The sequence below is a fragment of the Chinchilla lanigera genome, unplaced genomic scaffold, assembly GCF_000276665.1.
Source record: "Chinchilla lanigera isolate Chin_1 unplaced genomic scaffold, ChiLan1.0 scaffold00104, whole genome shotgun sequence".
Taxonomy (NCBI): domain Eukaryota; kingdom Metazoa; phylum Chordata; class Mammalia; order Rodentia; family Chinchillidae; genus Chinchilla; species Chinchilla lanigera.
Window position 1 is genome coordinate 1,436,049 of NW_004955505.1, and position 26,925 is coordinate 1,462,973.

The 26,925-nt window shown below is 35.9% G+C and overlaps 1 protein-coding gene across 1 annotated transcript in view; it reads left to right on the plus strand.

Annotated features, from left to right (window-relative positions):
* Cpne8 (copine VIII) overlaps positions 1–26,925 on the plus strand; it is a 191,003-nt gene that overhangs the window by 75,958 nt on the left and 88,120 nt on the right. The window contains exons 10-13 of the mRNA XM_005407109.2: positions 3,266–3,329; positions 14,923–15,026; positions 18,924–19,028; positions 20,279–20,320. Coding sequence (XP_005407166.2) covers positions 3,266–3,329; positions 14,923–15,026; positions 18,924–19,028; positions 20,279–20,320 — 315 coding nt within the window. The remainder of the gene's footprint in view (positions 1–3,265; positions 3,330–14,922; positions 15,027–18,923; positions 19,029–20,278; positions 20,321–26,925) is intronic.

Below are 26,925 nucleotides of genomic sequence, written 5' to 3' on the forward strand. Positions count from 1 at the left end.
GATCTCCATTTGATGGTTTTTTTCTCCTGCTTTGAACAGAAATGTCTACAGTTGTTATTCTGTGCTTGACCCGGTGTTTTTAGGGAGCAGGTAATTTATTTCTTTAGAGACATCCATCCTCTATGTCTAATCTGCTATTAAATCCACTCACTGGGAGTTTGATTTCTCTGTATATTTATGTCTTTCTTTTAAAATAAAATTATAATAAAATAATGAAATCATAACAGTACTATTTCTAAAGTTCTATTTGCTTTATTCTCCAACTATGCTTGGTTATTTTTAAAATAAATTTTATTCTGTATGGATAGATGTATAACATGATGTTAGGGAGACAGATAAATAATAAAAAAGGTTATTACACTGAAGCAAATTCTTATGTCTGTCATCTTAGGTATTTTCCGTGTGTGTGTGTGTGTGTCTGTGTGTGTGTGTAAAACAGCTAACATCTCACTTAGTACCCATTTCACATTCAGTACTACTTAGTTGCTGTGGCCCTCATGTTGTACGTTCGATTTTTAGCTTGGTTTGTCATATATATCTTCCTTGTCCTCTCCTACATCTTCCCATTTCTTCCTCTCTTCCCTGTGTTTGTATATTTGAATTTTTTCTTTTTTAGATTGCACATATTAGTGGGATTCTGCAGTATTTTTGTGTCTCGCTTATTTCTCTTAGCATAATGTCCTAGGGTTCATCAGTGTTGTCCCAGTGGTTATGGTTCCTTTTTAGGGCTGAGTAATATTCTGTGGTATATATGTGACTCAGGTTGTTCTCATATCTTAGCTACAGTGAGCAGTAGTATAATGAACACAGGAGAGCTGCTGTCCTTACAAGGTGGAGGTTTTCTTTCCTTTGGATGTATGTCCCTTTACTTGTCCACGAATACACAAGAGTTCTCTTTCCTCCACATACTCACAAACGTTTGTCTGTCTCCCTCCCTCCCTCCTTTCCTTCCTTCCTTCCTTCCTTCTTTCCTTCCTGACACAGGGTCTCACTGTGCAGTTCAGGCTAGCTTTGAACTCACTGTGTAGCGCAAGCCAGTCTTGAAGTCACTGTCATCGTCCTGCATCAGCCTCCTGAGTGCTAGGATTACAGGCAGGCAGCACAATGCTTTGTTATCTTTTGACTTTTGATAATTGTCATTCTAACAAGTGTGAGAGGGTGTCTTACAGTTTTGATTTGCATCTCCCGAATGATTATTGATGTTCAGTAGCTCTTCATGTACTTGTTGGTCCTTTCACGTCATGTGTAGAGAGTGGTGTTTAAGAACCTTACTGTTTTATAAATCGGTGTTTTCCCACTATGGGATTTCATGAGTTTTTAATAAAATGTGGAGCCCCTTTTTTCAGATACATGATTTGCACAGATTCTTTTTCCAGTTGTTAGGCTGCTTCATTTTGTTAATATTTTCCTGTACTGTGCAGAAGTTTTTAGTTTGATGTGATCTCATTTACTTATTTTTGTTTTTGTGGCTTGAGCTTTTGGTATAATGTCCAGAAAATCATGCCAATACCACCGTCTGTGAGCTTGTTTGTTGTGTTCTGTCCTGGAGGTTGTATAGTTTCTGGTCTGTATTTAGATCTGTACCTTTCAGTTTATTGGGGGGGGGCATGGTGTTAGATAAAGGTCCAATATGGTTCTTTTGCATGATATAAGGTAAGGGTCCAATTTCATTACAGTTTGTCCAGCACTAGATCTTTAAGGGACTATTTCTTTCCATAAATCTTATCTTGATACCCCTGTCAGCGGTTAGTTGACTGTATGTTTGTATTTATCTCTGGTCTCTTTATTCTGTTCCACATATTCTTGCTTATTTTTATAACCCTTCATTACTCATATTTCATTTCTCTTAAATTGCATCATATAATTTTTTTGTACTGTGCACAATATTTCAACATTCTAAATCTGTTTGATTCTGTAGTCTGTTATTTTGGGGATTCCTAATCATGGTACTTTTTATTTTTTCTTGAGCATTTTACGATATTTTAAAATGAGCCTCTTAAATACTTTTAAAACTTTTACTGTGAAAACATTCTGAGATAAAATTTGAAGAGAGAATCTGTGTTTGCCAGGCACTTATGATCCCTGAAATTAACCTGCATTCCTGGTTTGAAGTCTTGGTATCTATCCAAGTACTGCTAATGCAGGCAGCAAATCTAGTTGAGTCTTTCTGGAATTATTAGGACTTTTTTCTCTTTCGTTCATCACCCAGTCTTAAAGTAGGGATTTATTTTTAGCTCCTCACTTCCAAAATAACAATATGCACTTCATGCTATAATAAGCAGTATACTAACTCATGCTATAATCAGGCAGTCTAGTCATTAGGGTCCAAGCTTTCTGCTTTGCTGTTTATTGAATTCCTCATCTTGTGAATGACACATCACCCCTTTTTTTCCTTTCTCATCTTAATATTCCAAGTAGTCATCAAAAGCTGAAGCTGAATATTAAATTCTCCAAGGTTCAGTTCTACTCATAAGTCATTGGAGCAAATATATAGACCTTTGTGTATATATGTGTGTGTGTGTGTGTGCATATGTGTGTGTGTATGTGTGTGTATATATATATATTTTACCATTTTAAAGTATTTTCTGGTAGATAGGCAATCCAGTAGATAAAGGTCATGATTTACAGTAGAAAGGAGAAAGGTGAAGCTGGATTTGAAACAAAGAAAAACCAAAAACTTGTCTACTTCAGAAAAGAAAGGATAGGAATTTGTGATTTATAACGCTTTAGGAATAATTATTAATCCTTATGGTACTGAGCAATGAGTATAATGAGAGGGGTGTGATTTTTGTGGGAGAAATAGAACTTCATCTGGAGACAGGTAAAAGTTGATAAAAATAAGGTACAACTAGGCAGCCGCGGTATGTCAGGGCACGGGGATGAACACAGTAAGAAATAAACACAAGTAGCTATCTTGATGGGAGGCATGGGGAATAATGGAAGCCCAGATTTTAGATAAGGTTTGAGGACACCATGGAAACCATGAGAGGAAGTTCTGTCACGTGACACTAACTAGTATTCATCAGACAGCACAGGACAGGGCCACAGAATGTTCTTGGGAGGAGGACTGGCGCGTTGGAAGTGATATCGAAGTTCTTCATCAGCAATGCTGAAGCTGTAGTAAAGGGAAGGTTTAGCCTGGGAGTATATTATGTTAGACAGGAGCCCACTCTTTAGTTGTGTGCTTCTTGAGTATATAAAAATATATCAGCCTATATGCTAATATAAAATATTAATGCATTCAAATGTATTTTTGTTGTTTTAGCGGAATTCCGGGAAGGAAATGTGGTACAATCATACTTACAGCAGAGGAATTAAACTGTTGCAGGGTAAGTAAATATTTATTTGTTTAAAAAATGATTTCCAGTATCTCTTTGAAATGCTCTTTCTACAACTCTACTTCAGTAATTAATTCTCAAGTAATTTTGGCAAAATAATTAAAATTATACATTATGTGCCTGTAATTCTTACTAGGTCACTTTAGATACTTAGCACTTTGACCAGACATCTTCATTTCATAGTGTAAAATAATGAGCAGTTATTTGAATAACCTTTTTAAAGAATAAAAAGTATTAAAATCTTAATAGCAACGCTGCTTTTTAGTCATGCGTGTAAGGAATTGTCAGTTATATAGTCAGTTCAATTCCTGAGAAGATGTTGAAGACTTATGCGTAATTTTGAAGGAATATTTTTGGTCATTTGAGTTTAGAGGGTATTTTCCCTCTCCCGAATTTCTAATTGAATTACTTCAGAATTTATATTGAGGCCATCCTTCGCTTGCTTGGGGAAACCCGCATTTTAAAAAAGGATCTAAGAATATGACTGCATGGAACCCATGATCTGTAATTTTACAAAGCTGTTAGTTTTTGTTCTGACTGAGTCCTGCTCAGTGATTTTACCGTCCATACTGGACGTGATGATGGGTTTCCAGATCGGAAGCCCATATTATCTATTTCATCAGGCCTAGCAGATCTCTGAGAATTGTGATTTCTAGAGAAAAAATAGTTTGTCCTAGATTATCCCTCTAGGGCTTTTTATTTTCAATTTCTGCTTAATGAGTTTAGGAATAGCAGTTTCTTTTTTCTTTTCTTTTCTTTTTTGTCTTTTTGAGACAGGGTCTCGCTTTGCAGTTCAGGCTGGCCTTGAGCTCACTTTGTAGCCCAAGCTGGTCTCAAACTCACAACAGTCCTTCTGCCTCAGCCTTCCAAGTGCTGGGATTACAGGCATGCGCTACCATGTCCAGCTTACTAAGATTATTAAAGTCAACAAACTGAAGTGGAGTTCTGGTCTTGCTCTAAGTTTGTAGTTTGTCTTACCAAATTGCCTAGTTATTCAAAGTTTTACTCTTGGTTTTTGAAGGAGGAAAATAGGCACCCACATACGATCTGTGAATCAGCACCTGGAGCATCTAAAACTCTTTCCAGGTCTGATCAACTACTATAACTTTAAATCTGATTATACAGTGTAAGTGGGTGTATTCTACATATGTTAAAAATAAAAATACTTCACCAAACAATTTTTAAATGCAGTTCTTAAATATTACCTGTGATTCTGTTTTTCATTTTTAGCTAAAATGGCACATGGATTTTTATTACTGTTTTATACCTTTTGTGTCTGAGTTTATGGCAAGCTGTGTTTAATATAATGAGAGATGAAAGAGAAAGCTCATGGTTAATCAGATATATGTTCTTTATAGTGATGTTAGCATGCGTTTTTATGAATATGTTGAGTTCGTTGAGTTGATTCTACGTGTAGATACATGAACACACCATCAGTTCTGTTTCAAAATAGGGCCAAGATATTGAGGACATAGATTGAGTATGGGTCGTGATGGTGCTACATCTTGAGTGTCTTTGACTTTCAATTCTATGGTCTTGTTTTGAAGAATGTGGAAATTTTTGTATGAAGATGAACAACACAAATGAAGTAGAATCTATTACTTATGACCTAGGTGCTTTTGTTCTTTTTTCTATTGTAAAGGTCTAAGAACATCTAGATTATCTTTCAGTGAATAAAAATATATTTCTCATATTTCAAAACTTAGATTGTTTCTTAGACTATTGGTCCAACATCATTTTATTTTTCTTATACTTTAGTTCTTAGCTATAGCTTTTGTGACAATTAGCACCATTAATAATACCTATAAATCTTGATGTAGAGTTTAATTACTATGCTAATATAGTAGATTGCATGAATATTTTCCAAGTAGTATTGATATTTTTTTTTTATTTTAAAGAGAAAAGAAAACAAGGTAACAACAACTAAGACAACACAAAAACAAAAAAATGATAGAGAATTTCAAAATAAAGTAATAGGACATTAACAGTGGTTGTTATATTACATATTGTTATCTTCACTGAAGTTTCTCAGATTACTAGATGTAAGAATGTAAGATTGATCAAACAATTAAAGAGAATAAAAAATAATAAAAAACATTAGAAACAATATAGAGCTTCACGAATCAAGGTAGTAAGGATTCAACAATGGTTGTTATATTGCATATTGTTGTCTTCACAACAAACACACTGAGAGAGAAATTAGGGAAACCATACCTTTCACAATAGCATCCAAAAAATAGAATACTTAGGAATCAATCTAGCAATGTTAGTAGTTACATCTGTGCCTTTCATTGTATATTTTGGGCATTCAAATTTTGAGTGAAATTATTTTATTTTGTACTCAGCACCATACAAGTCAATTTTGAGTGAAATTATTTTATTTTGTACTCAGCACCATACAGTCAAGTTGTTGTTGTTAACTTGGACAGTGAGTGCAGGCTTTGGAATTAGGGCACCTAAATTTCAGTCTTCCCTCTTGCATTATTTAGCTGAGTGATGTTACATGCTGTGGCTTCAATTTCTTTAAAATTCTCATAGCCTGTCTCTAAAACCAGTTTATTGAGGGATGACTGATGTGAAGAAAGCTCTCTTCCTTCATGTATAAAATGTGTTGAGTCTGGGGATAACTACCTATGAAACCATTACCACAATCTATGCCATAAATATAGAAACAAAAGTTTCTCTCTCCTACTTCGTGTATTATTTTTATTATGATAAGAACACTTAACCTAATGTCTACTCTATTAGCAAATTTTAAAGTATGCCATAGAGTCTCATTATCTATAATTACTTTGTTGTATAGATAACTAGGATTTGTTCATTTCACCAAACTAACTGCTGGCAAATACTATCTTTTTTGCTTCTGTGAGTTTGACTGTTTTAACTTCCTCATCTACATCACCTAGTATTTACCTTTCTTTGTCTTGTTTGTTTCACTTACATAATGTTTCCCATGTTCTAGCTTATTTCACTTATATGACATTTTCGTAGTTCATTTGTATTCACAAATGGCAGAATTTTTTTTTTTAACAGCTGAGTAATACCCGTCGTATGTTGATGGATCAGTGTGGGTAGTACTGTAGTGAACATGGGAGTACAGATGTCTCTGTGAGATGCTATTTTCAGTTCCTTTGGAGATACACTCAGGCATTGGATTGCTGTATCATGTGACAGTTTTATTGTAATTTTACTTTTTTGAGACAGGGTCTTATTATCTAGCTCCTTATTATGTAGTGCAGGCTGGCCTTGAACTTACAGAGATTCTTGCAACTGCTGGGATTATAGGCGGGTGCTACCACACCTGTCTGTTTGTAATTTTTTGAGAAACTTCCATACTGTTTTCTGTAGTAGCTATACTAATTCTTATTCCCACCAACAGTGTGCAAGAGTTTCTTTTTTTCTACCTCCTCACCAACACTTATAATCATTTCTGTATGTGTTTTGATGATAGCTATTATAACATATGTGGGGTGAGACCTCATTGTGCTTTTGATTTATATTTCTCAGATGACTAGTGATACTGAGCATTTTGCATATACTACTTGCTGACCTTTGTATGTCTTTTTGGAGAATTCCATCCCTTGACCAATTTTTAAATTGAGTTTTTTGAGTTGTCTGAATTCCTTACCTATTTTGAAGATTAATCTCTAATAGCTATTTAGTTTGCAAATAGATAGCTCTATTGTGTAGGTTCCCTTTTCACTTTGTTGACTGCTTCCTTTGTGGTACAGAGGCTTGTTAGTTTGAAATAACCCAAATGGTCTAGGTTTGCTTTTGCAGTCTGTGATTTTGGTACCATATCCAAGAAATGACAGTCAAGATCAATAACAAGAAGCATTTGCTCTATGCTTTCTTCCAAAAATTATAATATTTTTATTACTTATCCCAGTTGGATACTCTGAAGGAAAAAGGGCAGCATTTGAGAAATGTAAAGATTGTAAATTGTGCAATTCCCTTAATTTTCTTAGTATTACATAGTTTTATCACCTAGTCAAATGTCAGAGTAAAATCTAATACAATTTATAAGTCGTATTGGGAATGTGTTTTGAAAACATATTGAAATTACTTACAAAGAAAAATTTTGCTGTCATGATAGCTATATTGATTCATTATTAAAATATATTACAATTTTTCTGGAATGGATGCTTGAAACATATTCTTGAGAAAAAAATAGTAAAGACAAATACACACACAAAAAAAGAACCCCACTAGAACAAGCAACTCTAATCCCTGTGTTTAATGAATATATAGTTTGGGGAAAAGACAGACATTACTAAACTCACTATGCAGATAAAACCAAAAGATATACACTAAGTGATTCAAATATATTATTAGACTACAATGGACATCTAACTGATATTAGGGAGTGATAACTGCAGGCCTCTTTCACAGTGTAGCATTTAATCTTAGACCAAAGCAAGAGCAGAGATTTGTCAGTGAAAGGGTAATAATTCCACAAGAATGTACAGTTTATATCAGGCACTAAGGTGGAAAGGTATGTGGGTGTGATGGCCAGGGACTGGTAGTGGGGGCTGCTGTGACATTAAAGAGACACTTTAAAAATCTACCAGTAGGTATTGTGTATAAGAGATTTTGTTTAAAAAGTCAGAACTTTGCTGCAGTGCTGGTGCACTTTAAGAGTATATTAATCCTTGTTTTTTGTTTTTTTGTTTTTTGTTTTTTTACCCAAATTATTGTGTGTGTTAAATAAGATGGAATCTCTGCTAAGTTATTCTTAAGTCATTTTTTGTCATGGGGTCACAGTACCCAACACTGACAAGTTAAAGGAAAAGCAGTTCACCTTGGCTCAGGGGTTATGGTCCCTGGTCAGCTGGCTCCAATGTAAAACGGCATAGTGGAAGGGCCAGGTGCACGGAAGCTGCTCATGTCATGGTGGTCGGGAAGCAGAGAGAGAGTGCAGTGCGGGGGAGCTGAGGAGACAGATACATACTTCCAGTGACATGCCTCTTCCAACTAGACCCCCCGCCCCCAAAACCACATCAGTTATATCGTACCCGTGCTTCAGACACCTTCCAAAAGCCCTGTTTCTGAGAATATCAGAGTTTGGGATGAGGTCATTCTTGATCTAAACCATAACTCTCTGCTCCTGGATCCCAAAAGATTCATGTGCATCTCTTTGAGTCCATCTGTAAGAGTTGCCAAGTTCTAACAATTCTAGCATTGCTCAAAAGCCCAAGTCCAAAGTTTCCTCTGAGACTCAAGGCAGACTCCTGGTTGTGAACCCCTGTAAAAATCAAAACAAAGTTAAATAACATACAGTGGCACAGGGTAAACATTCCAGTTCTGGAAAGGAGAAATAAAGGAATAGAAAGGACTGGGACCAAAACAAGACCTCAACCCAACATTAAATCCCATAGCAAACATTAAATCCCATAGCCCTGTTTGCAAAAGCCTTTCACATTTTCACTTTGAGCCTGAGATGGGAAGGGTCTTGTAGAGTTCTGAAATACCGTCAAAGCATCTTTCCTGTTTTCCTGATACAAAATAGTTGACTTCTTTTTAATGCTAATGTTTTCAGCAAAGAAACTCCACTTGAACCTTGCAGGTGCTTCCTTTTTGGCCAGTAGCAAATTTTTTCAAATCATTCAGCAACAACAACAGTAACACCAAAACGACGTCCGGGATTTGGAGGCAGATTTATTTAACATCAGACAGGCATGGACAAGAAATCAGTTGTTCCTCAAAATGTCAGGACGTGAAGGCCCAGGGAGTGAGGTTTTTTGGGGGCTGCAAAGGACGGGGGTTGTACAGAGGTAGAGTACTTGGCTGTCTGTGATTGGTTCTTACAATATGCATCATAGTAACCAGCTCTGCATCACAGTGACCAGGCATTTCCAGGAGACAGAAGCAACCAGAACTGCAACAGGAACTATCACCTGGGCAACTGAAGTATACCCTCTGGGAGGGCATTTTCTGCTACATATCAGCTGGACTTTTTGATCCTGCATCTCACTATAAGCCTTGCTAAAAGCTGCAGGCAATACCCATGCAATAGCCTGGGTGTAGGCTGGCTTGAAATTTTCTCAGCCAGTTTAGTTAGTCTGCCACCTTTTGTCTCAGTCTCCTGCAAAGACATGAACAAAATGTAGACAGATTTTTTTGCATAACAAAATGCACATGGTCTCACGTTCAACTACCAACAGAGTTTTTGTTCCCAGCTGAAACCCCTGGTCCTCACCTTTACTGGTCTTCTGAGCTCCTGGCTTACACTTTCAAGGGCTTTTCTAGCCAGCATCTCCAAACCTTTGCAAACTCCTCTTGTGAATCACTTCCAAAAGCTTCTGAACCATGTGGTCAAGTATATTCATAGCAAACCCCACCTGTCTGTTACCAAAATCTCTCCATCACGTTCTGCTCACAGAGATACGGTACCAGACACCTGCAACTAAAAGAAGAGGGTTATTTTTGCTCACAGTTACAGTCCCTTGTTGATTCCAAGGCTGAGGAGTCATGGTGGGAGGCGCTGAGCAGAGGAAAGCCACTCATGTCGTGGTGAGCAGGAAACAGAGACACAAGAAACCAGGCCGGGAGGTATACTCTTCTCACTCATGTCCCCAGTGGTATAACTCTTCCCAGCAGCCCCACTTTGCAACAGCAAATTTCGCTCTTTTTTTCCCCTTGAAAGTTTATTTTTTGTCAGTACATGTTTATAGCAATGCAGTTTATAGCCATTTTGGGGAGTGGGCCTGTGTACATAATACAACTTCTTTTTTAATCCCTTCCCTACTCCCTCCCTCCCTCCTCCTCTAAATCCCTTTTCTCCATCTTCTGTCTTGTTGATATGAATCTTATCTCATGTTTATGACATAAAATATTTATGTTCATTTGCTCCTGTACATGGTGTGTCTTTAGTCTGCTAATTCCTCCATCCCCTCCCCTCTCTTCTCCTCCTCAGGGTCCAGGACGCTTTTCTGTTTGCAGGAGATCCATCCCCTTGTCTCCTTCTAGCCGTCTTTTACTGCATTCTTTGTTTGTACTTTGCCTTATTCAAATGAGAGATATTATACAGTATTCAAACTCGTGTGTCTGATTTATTTTACTCAGCATTATTTTCTAGGTGCATCTGTTTTCCTACAAATAGCCAGGTGTGGTGACACACTCCTGTAATCCCAGCACTCAGGAGGCTGAGGCAGGAGGATTGTTAAAGACCAGCCTGGGCTACAAAGTGAGCTCAAGGCCAGCCTGAACTTCATAGCAAGACCGTGTCTCAAAAAGACAAAAAAAAAAAAAAAAAAAAAAAATTCCTACCAATGTCTCAAATTTAACCTTCTTTATGGTTCAGTAGTATTCCAGTATATGTAGATATCACATACTCTTTATCATTTTGTCTGTTGATATGTATACAGGCTGCTTTAGGATTTATTCATTATGATTTGCACTGCTATAAACATTGGTATACATGTATCATGGTACTATGTCTTTAGCTCTTCAGAGAATCTACCTAGAAGGGACATAGCTGGGTCATATGGAATTTCTAATATTATTTCTATGTGAAATCTTCATCTTGATTTCCATAATGATTGTACTAATTTATATTCCCACCAACAATAGAGGAGGGTTCCTTTTTCACCACAGCCATGCCAGCATTTGTTATTTTTTGATTTCTTGATGGTTGTCATTCTTTCTGGTGTAAGATGAAATCTTAGCGTTCTTTTAATTTGTATTTCTCTAATTGCTAGATCTGTTGAACATTTTTAAATGTATTTCTTGGGCATTTGTACTTCTTGCTCTGAGAAATGTGTGTCCAATTTCTCCTCCCCATTTTTTGATTGAGTCCTTTTTTTAGGTGATTTAATCTTTTTGAGTTCTTTATATATTCTAGAGATTAGTCCCCTGTCTGGGGAATAGTGGGAAAAATGTTTTTCCCGTTCTGAAAGTTACCTCTTCACTCTAGTCATTGATTCCCTTACTGTGCAGTAGCTTTTTAATTTGATTAATGCCCTTTGTTGATTCTTGCTGTTATGCTGTGTTGCAGTTCTGTCCACGAAATCCTTTCCTACACCAGTGAATTTAAGTGTTCTACCCTTTTAATCTTCCTGGATGCTCACTGTTTCTGTTTTAGTGTTTAGATCTTTGATCCATTTTAATTTAGTTTAGTACATGGTGAGAGATAAGGGTCCAGTTTCAATCTTCTGCAAGCAGATACCCAGTTTTCCCAGCACTATTTGTTGAATAGACAGTCTTTCCTCCAATGTATGCTTCCGGCCCCTTTGTTAGAAATGAAGTAGCTGAATGTGTCTCGGATGTTTCTGTACCCTCTGCTCTGTTCCACTGATCTGTGTGTCTGTTTTTGGTATGGTTCCGTGATGTTTTTATCACTTTCACATTGTAGTATAGCTTGAAGTCAGATAATGTGATGCCTCTTGTTTTGTTCTTGTTGACCAAGATTGCTTTTGCTCTTCTGGGTCTCTTCTGGCTCCATATGAATTTCAGGATTGCTTTTTCTAGTTCTGTGAAGTCTGCTGTTGGTATTTTGATTGGGACTGCACTGAAACTGTATAACAATTTTGAGAATATGGTCTTTTTGACAGTATTAGTTTTACCTATCCAGGAGCAGGGGACCTCATTCCATTTTCTGATGTACTCTTTAGTCTCCTTTTTCAGAGTACTATAGTTTTAGTCGTAGATATCTTTTACTTCCTTGGTTATGCTTATTCCTAGGTGTTTCATTTTTCTTGAAGCCATGCTGAGTGGTATTGTTTTCATAATTTTCTTCTCAGTGAGTGCTCTCACGATCCAATCACATTTTAAAAGCCATGTTATATGAGCATGAGGCCTGTGGGTGTCATTCTCTGTCCAAGTCAGTACAGTTGCTCACCTGTCAATCATAAGGACATATTTTCCCCAGTGTTACTGTATATGTTTACCTGCATTGAGAGGAATTTTTATTTTTAATCAGTTAATCATTTTGTAAGAAATAAGAATAAAATTTGAAATTGAAATCTGAAGTTTTAAATTTCCCGATGATGGTAAGAAATGTTATGTTTTACTACTAATAAATCTTCTGATGTTTATTTATAATGTGAGATATGTAACTTTATCCTTTATGTATTTTAAATATGTTCAATGTTTCTCAGGATTGTGCTTTGGTTCACGTGCTTTGAAAGATCATGTGAAAAGGAGTGATGCTTCTGCAACAGTGTCAGTGTAATTTCCCTGAATTTGTACAAAACCACTCTCATTTTCATACATGTGGAGAGTCAGAATACTGAAAACAAACAAAGCAGATCAGAATAGGAATAATTTTTCCCTCTCAGTTCTGCCCTTGATTTTATAGTTTGATCATTTGAGCTTTGCTTCCTTAGTGGTAGTAAGGACTTTTAAAAAATCTTTTACCTACAAATTTGAAAAGTTATCCTAATTGGGACTTTCCAGGTAAGAGGGATGTCTGTATTATTCTTGTCCATGTTCTTTTAATTTTTCTTAAAATACGTATTGTCAATATGCCTGGGTATAGTGTACTTGCTTTATTGTAACTGACAGCAGCTATCACATTTATGTTCTAAGTGAGTGCCTTGGTTACTTCTTTCTCATTGCTGAGACAAAATATCTGACACCTAGAATTAAGGGAGGAAAGGTTTATTTAGCTCACAGACTGTGGAGGTTTCAGTCCATACTCAGCTGGCTCCAAGGTGGAGTGGCACATGGCAGAGGGCAACAGTTCATGGTGGTGGAACAGCAAAGCAACAAGAGCAGAAAGGAAGGAGTGGTGGCAAGCAACCTCTTTCCCTCCCTTACATTGTATGCAAACTACAGGGTGTAGCACTCACATCCATAACCCCACTATTGAATCATGGATCACTCACAAATCCTAGAAGCCCGTCCCATGATTGCATGAGGATTTGGGGGAACATGCAGGCACAAACCATAACAATGAGGTAGAGTAAAATAACACTATAAACCCTGTAGTGATACTTTTGAAATCTAGAAGCAACAGAAAATCTAGAACGCTGGCCTTTCCAAGGGCAGAAATTGTCTTTCCACATTTTTCCAAATTCCAGCCTCACTGTTGCTTCAGAAATGTTTGCTGAGTATGTGAATGAGTGAATGAATGAATGAACAAATAAAGAGAAGTAACATCATCTTTTATAAGTCTTTTGGAACCACTGAAAGAAAGTAATGAGAATTTTAGGTTGATGCTCAATAAATATTTCTGGGTTCCACAAAAATAAGTAGTGACAGGACAGTGAGTGCATTTTTAGACATTGTTAATATTTACACTAAGTAGTATCCAGACTGTGACCTCTTGAAATTAATCTGAAGTGCTTTGTTAGGGCACCTCTTACTCCAAATTTTTAGCTTCTCTTTTCAGTTATAAAATACAAAAAATCCATGCAAGTATTGATTTTAAGTTCAATGGCTGTATATTTTCTAAAATATATAGAAAATAGGGGCTGGGGATTTAGCTCAGCGGCAAAAGCGCTTGCCTGGCAAGCGCAAGGTCGTGAGTTCGGTTCCTGGTACCGGAGAAAAACCAAAAACCAAAAAAAAAAAAAAAAGAAAAAAAAAGAAAATATACCTTAAAAGTGCCTGTCTTTTGTAATTAAATTGAATGTTTAACTGTTTTGATTTATAGTACCTTAAAATCATTTAGTTTATGAATGCTTGGGTATATAAATTGCTAACAAAGATTGGTTTTGCATAATAATACAAAAATAAATAAACATACAACTATGTAATTATTGTATAGAAGAAAGCAAAAATGCTTTATTTTTCTCAAAGCTGTTATCATAGAAATTATTTTATTTATTTATGTATTTATTTATGTACATGTGTATGTCTTTTTGAGACAAGATCTCACTGTGCAGTTCAGGCTGGTCTTGAATACAAAGGCTGGTCTTTGAATACCAGGCTGGTCTTTGTAGCCCAGGCTGGTCTCAAATTTGTAATGATCCTCCTGCCTCAGCCTCCTGAGTGCTGGGATTACAGGTGTGCAGTACCATGCCCAGCCTAGAAATTACTTTAAATATAATTATTCAGACATTGTGTTAATTGTTTATAATTAAAAAGGGAGCCCCTCCCATCACCAGTATGCAAACATAATCACAAACGCATACTCTAGCTTGTAAACTATTTTGTCAGCCTCTGTTTTGTTGGATCAAATTATCATTAGATGTTTAGTACATGAAGTGTATTAACATCTCGGTATCTAACACGTGGTAGGTACTAAATAATTTTTGACTGAAGAGGAACTTTTTTAAAAAAAACCTTTGTTGTAGAAATGAGTACTTGGATAATTGGAGATATGAATGAAAATCCCATATTATATAGCACTGAGATCCGGTCCTCTGTGAGTCATCTTGTATCTTAATGTTGCTTTTTAGGGTGAAATGCTAAAGGTTTTAGAGAAGCAATGGTTTTGTAACTTGAGTGAAAATTCCTAGAGAAATTTTTAAAGTTGTACAATCCCTCAAAAAGCAATTTTGTGTTATTTGCAGTTCTCCTACACTCGGCTATTTGCATTAAAATGAAAAATTTGTTTTCTTGTCAAGTCTTGCTTGATAACTGCAGTTTTTAGTTATTTATAGCCCAGCTTTTGAGATATTTTATTAATTTTTTATAGGATGCTGTTTTGATGCAATTTTGTGCAAACAAATTGGACAAGAAGGATTTCTTTGGAAAATCAGATCCCTTTCTTGTATTTTATCGAAGCAATGAAGATGGCAGGTAGATTTATCTTTTATTTATTTCATCTCTGTGGTAAGGGTGGTATTTGAATTATTGTTTCTGTCAGAGAAGTTCATTAAATTGATAAATGGAGGAAAATATTTCGGTGTTTTAAAAATTGTTGATTTTTATATCTCAGGGGCAGAGTGTAACTTCATAAGCATTTTATATGTAATGTTTATGTCATGTTACTTAAATAATTTTCGGTTTCATAGAAATACTTTCTTTTACTTTTCATACAACTGTTAAATTATCTTATGTCTTAGTTACTTTCTTATTGCTAGGACACAATATGCAACATCCACAGTTTAAAGGAGGGAAGGTTTACTTTAGCTCAGTTTGTAGAAATTTCAGTCCATAGTCCACCAGCTCCAACGCTCCAGCACAGGATGGCATGGCAGGGGCATCATCCCAGAGGAGAAAGAATGCATGGCAAGGAGGGAGGAGGAGGTACACCCTTCCGGGCCACACCCTCTGATGGTCTCCTCCAACCAGCCTTCACCTCCCAAACCATTCATGAGCCAATCACTTTCACCCCCATGATCCAGTCACCTCTCCAAAGCCCACCTGTGAGCTCACAAGGCTTTGGGAGAACATCTGGATATAAACCATAGCACCTTAATAATAGGAAAGCATGACATTTTGTAAAAACCTAAAACACTGAAGCAAATGTACTTTATTGTACAATTGAACAATTGTACACTTTCCTTCTTCTTGGAAAGGGACTAGATTGTATGATCCGCTTTTTATGCTACAATGCTTTTTGCAGTGATACTTAAATCTAAATTTCAATGAAATTGTTCCTTATAGTACATTTGAATGTTCTTGCTAGTAAGAATAGATTGCTTTTTATATGGTTTGAATACATATATAGGAGTAATAAAGATTAATTTGGTGTATATGAATCTTATCATTAAATGTATATGAAAATTGTTTTCTGGGAGTTTTACTTTAGTGTTGGTATGCATGAGTAAGTTCAGCATTCAAAAATAAGATTAAGGTTCTGTTACTAGGTTTTATATTATGACCCTAATACTCCATGGCTGTGGGTCCCAGGGACAGTTTTTTAATTCTCTGTTGAGGCTGAGCTTTTTCAACTGTAAAAAGAGGTGATCATCAAAGCTATCTCACTGGATTGGCAAAGGAAATGAGTTACTTACTACACAGAAAACATTTAAAAGTTTTGTGAACATAGAAGAATTAAAATATTAGCTATTTTTATTGTTTTATAGTACAGCATTTCTTTTTTATGGCTTCTAACAAGTATATGTAATAAAATACTAGGTAAAGAGAAAATGTTCTCTCTTTGGACATTAAAAGCAAGGATATTAGAACGACAAAAAAATCTATCACTATTACTAGACTTCTAAGCAAAATAATACATTGTTAATATTATGTAGTATAAGTATGTAAAGTGTTACATAAACATAGAAAGTTTGCTATTTAAAGTGAAAACTTTAGGCAGTTTTAAATGATAAATTACTTATTAAGGGATTTTTGTTGATGCAGTTACTGGATAACTGTGGGGTATTTTTGTTATGGTGTCATATTGGATTTTGAATTGTCATATTTGCCAGTCATTTGGCGTTAGAAACTAAAGAATGGTTTAAAATTTCTGGAGTCATGCTATTGTCTCCTCTCAGCTGAACTCCTTATTTTGTGCATTTTATGTATATATATATTATATTATATTATTATATCGATAAAGAGGGTTTTTTGTTTGTTTGTTTGTTTGTTTTGCTTTTTTGAGACAGAGTCTCATTATGTTGTATTGGCTGGTTTTAAACTCCTTATGTAGCCCAGGCTGGCCTCAAAATCTCATCTGTCCCCCTGCTTTGGCCTCCTGAGTGCTGGGAGGCCTATGCTACCACACCCAGCTACTTTTATTCTTACTAGTTTTCTTTGTTTGTAAAGCTCTACGCTTATAAGATTTCTGTTTCTCACACATTTAGTGCTACTCGTAGTGCTTTTGTTACAAAATTTTATTATGTTTGTAAAATGTTATTTACTCATTCAGTGACATCTGAGTATTAGGAGAAAAGTATAACACAAAAATCCCAAATCATTTCAAACAATTGTTAAAATTTGGTAAATCTCATTTAAGAAAACTTTCTGAGCATATTTACACACTAGTATTTACAAACTAGTTGACCAACTAACTAGATCCAAATACAAATATATTAATCCATATGTGTTAAAGGTTTAAGATAATTTTGATGATATCTGAGTGAGTATGTATACCTCACTTTTTACTTAAGTCTAGAGATTTTTACTTTACTTTAAATTTATTTTAATAGAAATATTTTTAAAACTACCTGTTACCCAATGTATTTAGGTTCATTTTATAAGAAAAAGTAAAACTTTCTACCTGAAACATTAATTAAAAAGCTTTATGATATATAGCTATAAATTTTTATTTTCTCATTTTTGCATCTATTAATTTGACCTGTGTTCATAATTAGGTAATAATTTTTTTTTTGGAATAGCTGTTTTTGGTAAATAGCTTCATTTAAAGTATCTTACTATAGGTTATTTAGTAAGAATATTTTTCTTACAATTCTGTGTACAGTGGACACATGCACACATTTATATTTGTATAGCAATCCTCTTGAATATGAGAAAAATTTACATCAAAATGTTAAAATTTCCATTAGCTATGCTTGCACTAGTATTTTGCTAGTGATAGTTTACTGTCTATTTCACATCTAATGCATTACAAATGAGAATGGTTTATAGGAGAAACATGAATATCTGCCTCACAAATATCTTACTGTAAAGATAAAGTCATTTTCTTATGAGGAGAAATTTCAAGTGTCAAATTATTTAATTTTTATGGCTGGTGACAGCAGAAATAAAACAGAAATTCTGGTTTACCATATGAGAAGGGACCAGAAAGTAGACTATTGAGCATCTTGCTTTAGAGATGATGGGTTGGTCTCTTTCTCCCTCTACCTCATCTGCAGTCAGCTATTAAATTACATTGCTGCAGTCTTTCTGTCTTTTATGTCCTGCATCAATATAGTTTCTTCTTTACTGGATCTTTACCAAATGACATTTCTCTTATGTCTTCCATCTTAAAAGAATAAAAGTAATAAAAATAGCAAAAAACTTTTCCCTTGATTAATCTTTTTACCTCAGCTTTTTTGGTGGTCAGCTTTCTGTAACTGTGACAAAATACAGGAACCAATCACTTTAAAAGGAGGAAGGGCTTATTTTGGCTTACAGTTTCAGAGGTTTCAGTCCATGGCTAGTTGAGTGTATTGCCTTTGGGCCTGTGGTGAAGCAGAGAACTATGTCAGGGAGCTCATGGTAGAACACAGCTGCTCGCCCCAAGTAACTGGGAAGCAGACAGAGGGTCAGGGCTGGGGTTTCAATATCCCCTTCAAAAACATTCTTCCAGGGATCTAACTTCCTTCTACGAGGTTCCACTTCTTAAGGGTTCTGGCACCTCCTGTATTACCACAGGCTACTGACCGAGCCACAAAATGCCTTTTGAGGGCATTTAAGATCCAGATCATAAGAGCTGCCTTCAAATAAGTTTCTCTTTATTCTTTCTCTCTGAACTCATCAAAAATTGTCCTCAACCTGGTTTCTGTTGTTTTTGTTAAATCGACATTTTCTGCCTCAGTTTCTGTTTTCTTTCATCAAGTTTTTGCCCCCAACTCTCCAAAACAACTCCTCTTCTCAGAGTTACTGGTGGTCTTTATATTCTTGATCACTGATTTTTCAATGTATCAGTTTGCCACCACAATTTTTATCATGGCACTTTAAAAAAATACTATACCAGTAACAGAAGGATTGCTACTTTTGTTCTACACACATAAAAAGGAATGATGATTAAAACAGTATGTTATAGTTGAGGCATGAAAATAACTGAAAGTTCTTTTTTTTCTACAGTTTTACAGTTTGTCATAGAACAGAAGTTGTCAAAAACACTCTGAATCCTGTATGGCAAGCATTCAAGATCTCAGTCAGAGCGTTGTGTAATGGAGACTATGACAGGTAAAATCAATAACTTTCCTGAGGATTTTAAATGTTTAGTATAGAGCGAATCATCTAGGCCAAATTGTTTTTGTATTTTCTTTGCTACTGTATTTGTGTTTTTAGAAAAGCATGGATGATTGATTGAACAAGTTTCACTTAACTCTTCTGAAGCCCATGATGGTTTGAGAAGGAGAGATAATTTGGCTAATGCATATTTGGTTAAACTGACTGATTATACAAGAATGAATTAAAAGTGCAGAAATATATTGGGTATTAATATCTGTTTTACCTTACTACTGTAGTTCTGGAAGTTTCCTTGCCTCAAGGCTAAAATACGGCACATCCTTTAAAAGTGGAATATGTAGTTACACAGGAAGTGCAGACTATGGCTCTAGAACTGTCCACCCTGATGTACTCTGAAAATGTTATTTGGCATAACTGTTTTAATGGCTGCTGATTCCTAAAAGTTCCATAGATGGAGAACAAGTGTCTTTACACATAGCTGGGGGATGTGGTTCTGAAGATTTCTTATTATCCATTTTTTATGAAAGTTTGCTGTAGTTAGTGTATAAAAATCTCTCCTCATCCCAAAACTAAAACAAATTAATTTTAAAAAAAGAATCTGTTATTTTACAGGTCTTGTTATTTGCCATATTAGAAAAGAAATGTATTCTACTAATCAGTATCATACCATGAACTAGTGATTACCAGTGTACCACTAAGCTTACTTTGAAAATTATGATGCCCCCCCTTAAATTGTCATTTTATTTACTTAGTAAGTCTACCAGTTTATTTAACCAGACTCATTATTTTTCTATGAAAGTGGTTATCATAGCACAGTTACTAATTATTAGCATTCGCATTACCTGGTAATCTTCTAAAAATTCAAATTCTTGGGCCCTGCAGTAGACCTGCTGAGCCAGAAATTCAGGGAAAAAGGCCCAGGATTCCATGTTGATGAGCACCCATGTGATTGTGACTCATTCTGAGTGTGAGAAATACAGCTGCGTCAGTAGTCTTCTGGTCCCATTGAGAACCTCTGTCCCATATACTTTCTCTACTCCATTTAAAGAATCTAGAAACTGATTTCAAGGTAAATTGTACTATGGTAATAAAGATAACTAACTCGATTTGAAACTACTTTGTAAAACCTGCAAGCACATAGTATTTTATTTAAGGAAATCTAACTATAACTTAGTTTTTAATTCTCAATATATAATACTGTATTCTTACTAAGAAACTTTAACATGTGTTTTTCCCATGGACAGAACAATCAAAATAGAAGTATATGACTGGGACCGAGATGGGAGGTAAGACATGTTTGTTTCTTTTATTCTTGGTGTTGAAAGTGAATATATTTTAAGAAGCAAATACATGTAAATGACCCTATTTTTTAAATTTCAGTTTTTAGGTTGTGTATTTCATTTGGTTTTCCAAATATTGAAATGTTTGCATGTGACTTTAAGAATAACGCGTCTTCTTCAACTTGGAGAATTACAGTAATAATTTACCCATTTACAGTAGCAGAGTGAAGGTTTTCAACTGAGACCCTTTCTCATCACATTTTACTTCCAGATGGCCGGTTTATTAGTTATAGAGTCGTAATTCTTAAATGTCTACATCTTACAATGTCTCTGAAAATTTGTGTAACCTTTATGTCCTGCACCATTTGAGGGAATGAATCTGAGCAGAGTAAACATACCCCTCCTCCACCATAAAGAGTGGTGGGGGACTGGGAGGATTGTATCTCACAAAACAACAAAACCCTAGAATTGTGACGTCTAATAATTGCCAAACCGAATGGTTCCTCAGAGCTCTGCAACTGCAGTCTCCCTCTGATATCACAGTAGATGTTAAAGACTGCCAGAGGGGGAACATGTCATTCTCTTCCTTCCTTTTCTTCTCTAGCCATTTTTGCAATGTTTCTGCTGTTTTAAATCCTATTGATATTGGAAAGTTTTTAAAGGATGTTCAGCCAAGGGAACCAGACATGCTCGAAATCACATTGCGTTCTGCATTAAAGGAATTAGACCACTGCCATCCAGTGGTCCAGGGCAGAACTGCCACCCCCACCGGATGACCAGGACTCGTGCGCCCTTGTTGAAACCATGAATCCTAGCAGATAAACACACGTAGGCTCAACAAGCCAGCACCCCGTAGTCAAAAGTTATAAAGCAGCCTGATTTAAGATAACTGCTATCTGTGTAAAACCCAATAGCCCATAAGAGATCGCGCTGTTCTGGTCTAGTGCCATATGGTCCTCGGGTTTTAACGCCATTAAAGCCCGTCCTCTGTGAAGGAGCTCGCCTACCTTTGTTTTTTCCTAACGTAGATCCTTGCCTGTCCAGATGGTTCCTGAAGGGAGTGAATGTACAGACACCAGAGGCGAATGACAAATGGGAAAGCAAAGGGTCCTTTCAATTTTCCACTTGGCTGATACCCTAAACTCCAGCCTTCCACTTACTGATTCATGAGACAAACAGGAGGTGAAAGCCCCACATGTCAGCCAGGCGTTTCCCGCCGCATTATATGCAGGTCAGCTACTGAGCCCAGAGAGAGGAAAGTGTCAGGGTACCTGACCACTCCTCCAGGCTCAGGGGCAAGTTCAGGAAGGCTGGGCTGTGAAGGACACAGTAGGAAGATGCCCAAAGTAATGCCGCTTGCAGCCACATACATGACATTCGCCACCATACTCACATAGGCGGCCGAAGAAGTGTCCTACAGTGTGACCCAGTTAGGATTTTCTTCTTTTTAAGTAGTAGGGAAGATAGAGAACTGGAGAACTTCAGCTACCAATAGTTAGCGCTGTAAGACTCAAGGATTTTAGCCTTCAAGTTGCATCTGAAATAGATTGTGCTAAAGAGTTGAAACACTACTGTGAAGTTTACTCAGAGATAATCCACGCTGTATCTCTCATCTTTACGTTTCTGCCAAGTATTCATTTGATTAATTAACTACTTAGGTTTCCTCAACAAGAGTTCTACACGCATTTGGGAGAAATGCCATCAAAGAATCCTGTATTTTCCTATAGGAAATCTATGCTTGACTGCTTCATTAAACTTCATTAGCTGAAAAAGTGAATTTTGCTGCTCAGAGTAAATAAAAAGAAATAGAATGAGGGGCTGGGGATTTAGCTCAGCGGCAAAAGCGCTTGCCTGGCAAGCGCAAGGTCGTGAGTTCGGTTCCTGGTACCGGAGAAAAACCAAAAAAAAAAAAAAAAAAAGTGAGTTCGGTTCCTGGTACCGGAGAAAAACCAAAAAAAAAAAAAAAAAAAGAAATAGAATGATTTAATGCCCCATATCATATAAACTACTTTCCATCTCAATTGAGAGTGGGCAAAAATGGTGACTTCCTAAACAAGCATCTTTAGAAATTGAAGAAATGGTTTTAATTTGACAATTTAGAAAAGTATGTAGATTCAGATTCATGAACATCCATGAATGTTCCAGCCTGTTTGCAGAAATCATGTTATCCGCCTTTGAGTATTGTTTCTATAGCTCTTCTACTGCCTTTGGTTGACTTCTGAACACAAGAGTTTTAAATAGTTTCAGGTGTCAGAATTGGAATGTAGTGTTTCTGTCTTCTGATTTTGGGATTTTGAATGGTCCTATCCACGATAATTTGATTTATTGAATGTTTCTGTTATGCCATGTGCTCCCTAAGCATTTTTCACATTATTTTTAATTTTAATTTTCATAAGTGATAGGCACTGTATAAATTCTACATTACAGATAAACTGAGGCAAGGAAATGATTTACCTAAGGTCACACTAATGAATGGCAGAACCAGCACTGGAACCTGGTAGTCTGCTTCCAACAGTGCATTCATAACCAATGCACTATATTTATTTATTTATTTATGTATTTTTGGTACTGGGACTTGAACTCAGGACGTTGCACTTGCCAGGGAGGCACTTGTACCGCTGAGCCATAACCCCTGGCCCTTGCACTATATTTATTTGTACAGCACTTTAATTGTAAATTCTGGCACTTAAATAGTAGCATTCTCACCAGGCGTGGTAGCCCATGCCTGTAATCCCAGCACTCGGGAGGCTGAGGGAGGAGGATTGTTGTGAGTTCAAGGCCAGCCTGGGCTACAAAGTGAGTTCAAGATCAGCCTGAATTGCATGGTGAGACCGTCTCAAAGAAAAAAAAAGAAAAGAAATAATAGCGTTCTACATGCCCATTGATCAGACCCTATGATATTTGATAATTGATAGGTAATTCTGAAGAACATAATTTAAGTGTTTTAGTACCTGAAATCTTATCTGAAAAAGTGGGCAATGCTTTCTTAAGTGGAAAGTCTTATGAAACAGATAGGTAGAGAGAACTGGGTGTTATAGATTCTTGAAACAATCCTAACAGACACTGAAAAGGCTCATACAGTGTATCAGAGAACTGGCTTAGATTTCCGTAATGAGAGCTATAGAGGGGATGATCTATATTATAAAATATAATAAAATGACTGGGGAGGGGCTGGGGATTTAGCTCAGTGGCACAGCACCTGCCTGGCAAGCATGAGGTCGTGAGTTCGATACCTGGTACCGGAAAAAAACCAAAATGACTGGGGAAATTCATCAGATTCACAAGTAAAGAAACTAGATATCATGACTCTAAATTCATTTTGTCATTCAGTTGTCCTCTACTTGGGGAGAAGATTGGTACCAGAGGGTGATATATTGATTTCTGTTTTCATTTAGTCTTCAATATACCATCATTAACAGCATCCCCAATATACATCTAAACTATTTTTATTATTAAAGCCTGGGAAAATAAAGAAAATGAGGCTGAGAGCATAATGTTCCTTGGAAATGAATTATAGTATATGCTAAGTAGAATAATTAGAGAAATGGATTGTAGTTTTATAAGTGGTCTAGTACCTTTTTAAAACTAGAGTATTGGGGGCTGGGGATATAGCTCAGTGGCACAGTGCCTGCCTGATAAGTGCAAGGTCACGAGTTCAATTCCTGGTACAAAAAAAATAAATAAAACTAGAGTACTTTTTCTTGGATCTAAAATGTAGATCAGTATTTTAATATAAAAAGTCAGTGTATAATTCCATATAATCAGTGGACAGCAAAGTAGCTTTTCTCAATGTGAGCAAAATAGTTTGTGTATGACATAAAAATGCGGTGTTAAAATAATTAAGTTATTGTGGATAATTTTTCCAATTAAATAACTCACATGAAATTTGAAAGGCATATTTGTCTCTCATAGCATAATACATAATAGTTTTATAAGATCTGCATACTAATTTTATAATTTTATATTAACAGTCACTATATAGATTGATATGTAAATTGATATCCAGCTTGTGGTTACGTGTGGTATAATAACGTAATTATTTCACTTTTGTCATGTACTTTTATTTATTTAACAATTTCACAATGTAAATTTCTTTTCCTTAAATCAGAGTGCATATGACATTCTTTATATGTCATGACAGAATGTAAAACTCAACAGATCTTTTTCCTGTTCATCCTATTTCTCTGTTCTCTTTAAATGTTTGTCTGAAATCTTGTATACCTATCACTTTTTACTCTATATGTGAACTTCTATATTATTATTTTTTTATAAAAACATAAACCTACATTTTATTCCAGTTGAATATGTGGAAATGTACGTTCCATTGTCAAAGATCCTACTAATTGGACTTTCACTTTACTTTTCTTACATAAACATTTTTCTTTCAAATTCAAAGATTGTTTTGAAACAATATTAGTACAGATTTTACCCTTTTGCTTAAGAGTTATGTCTCTGACTTTTAAATTGATATAAAACTTCTAGTAAATAACCTTTATCACACTTCCCAAAGTACTCAGTAGGATCTTAGAGAATCAAATTTATTTCTATTCACAGTCATCTTAATACTTAGATTAAATTATATGATTGTAGTAACAAATAAAAACTGATTGGGATAGCTGCAACTCTAATGAGAACGGAGGTCTGTGGAGTGTAAGGCCTGTTGTCCTGTGATCGAGATGATGTGTTAGCAGCTGTAAGGAAAGTTGACTATACCTCAAGCAAATAAAGTTCTTACTACAGAAAATTTTTTTTGCGGGTAGGATTTAGGAGCAGATAATAGGAAGACAAGCCTGTGCCATGAAACTGCTAAGCAGTTACCAGTTTAGAAATCGGCAGCAGCTGTCTTCCCAGGAGTGAAAATCAAAATTATGTATAGCAGCATACAGAACTTGATTTTAGAGAATGTTGAATGGTTAATGCTTTCCGTGATCTCAGATTATTTGTTCAGTTAATTTTTTTTATTGACAGTCGCAGCTAGCACTTGTTACTGGCAATATAATGCAATTCACATACGTAATTTTAATTTTCTAGTGGCAACATTTGGATGTAAAGGTAAACCAGTGAAATTAATGTATTAATATATTTAACCCCATTTAATATAAAACTACCATTTTAATGTAGAGTCAATATAAAATTATTATGGAGGAATTTTAAATTTTTTATGGTGTCTTTGAAATCTGTTTGTATTTTATGCTTAGAGTTTTTCTGAGTTTTAATTGTTTATATTCCAAGTGCCCCAAACCATTTGTGGATCTCAGTTCTCATACAGGACAGCACCATATAGGTTTTAATGAACTTCATATAATATGATTATGAACAACTTTATGTAAAATGCAATCTTTCATCTGCATTGAACAGAAATTTTCTAACTGCCCCTTTATATGATCAGAAGGGATTAGTCAGATATCTATGTGCTTTTGTGTATAAATTTAACCATACTAAAACATTTAAGTAATCTGCTGTTTCAGTCTGGAGAGAGTATTTCCATGAACAATTAAAGTAGAGAATTCTTGCCAGTGTGGCTTGTTTACAATTTTCTTTTACCAAAGAAGGTTGTTCACTCAGTTGTGGTCATAATGATGTCCACGCTCTGGGGACGTCGGCTAGTGGCGTAATCTTGGCAGCAGTATTTTCAATTTGATTCATCAGCTTGAAGTTAATTTTGTAAGGGACATCTTGTGATTCTAGGAGGGGTGCAAATACGGTAATACTGTTGAGTAAGTAACCAGTTGACATTAAATTAGGTGCCCTGAGCTGATCTAGAGTAGAAGAAAGAGTCATCTTTTTTATTTAATCACATCGACAGTGATCTGAGAGAACAAGAGGTTTTGCTTCAACGTAGGATAAATAATCAGCTTAAATGTACTTAATTTTCCGCAAGCTAAACCACTTTACCAGAATCGCTCCCAGAGTTCCCAACAAATCATGAAGGGGTGTGAAGGAAGGACGTTTAACACTCAGCGAAACAGTGGCGGCTGAAGTGCTGGAGCTTGACTTGTCTGAGTTGTAAAGCAATCAGTAGCGGGACTCTTAAAGAGCATAAATTGTTTGAAGTTGCTTCCGCTGAATCTGTAACTTAATTTAAAATTCAGAGAGGATCGGTGGAGAGCACCGCCTTCAGTCCCTGCAGCTGTGATGTGGGCCTGATTGGAATTGGGCTATCGAGTGGATGGCTGTGCACCGGAAAACGGGGATTTCATGGAAAGGCCGAGCCGGTGAACCAGCAGTTGTCAAGTCCCAGCCTGTGAATCTACTGAACAGGGAGAGGAAAAGTTTCATTGCTACTACCGCTTTGCATTTTATATGTAATGTAGTCAATTCACATAGTGATGTTACTGTAACTAAGTGCAAAAGGCCTTTATCTCCGAAATGCTTTACAAATGCTATCATTTTCTAGTGTGTAGATTTTGAAGCTAATATCTCATAAACACATTTGATTCCGGGGTTATGCATTATTGTGTCTAAACTAGTCATGGCTCAGAATTTACTTTTGAGTTGTTTGAGGAATGAGAATGAATTTAGGACCATTTTAAACCTTTTTACATTTTTCTTATTTAAGTTTCCGCCCTCATTCCAGCTAATCTTCCCCTAAAATTAGCTCATCTTTTGCT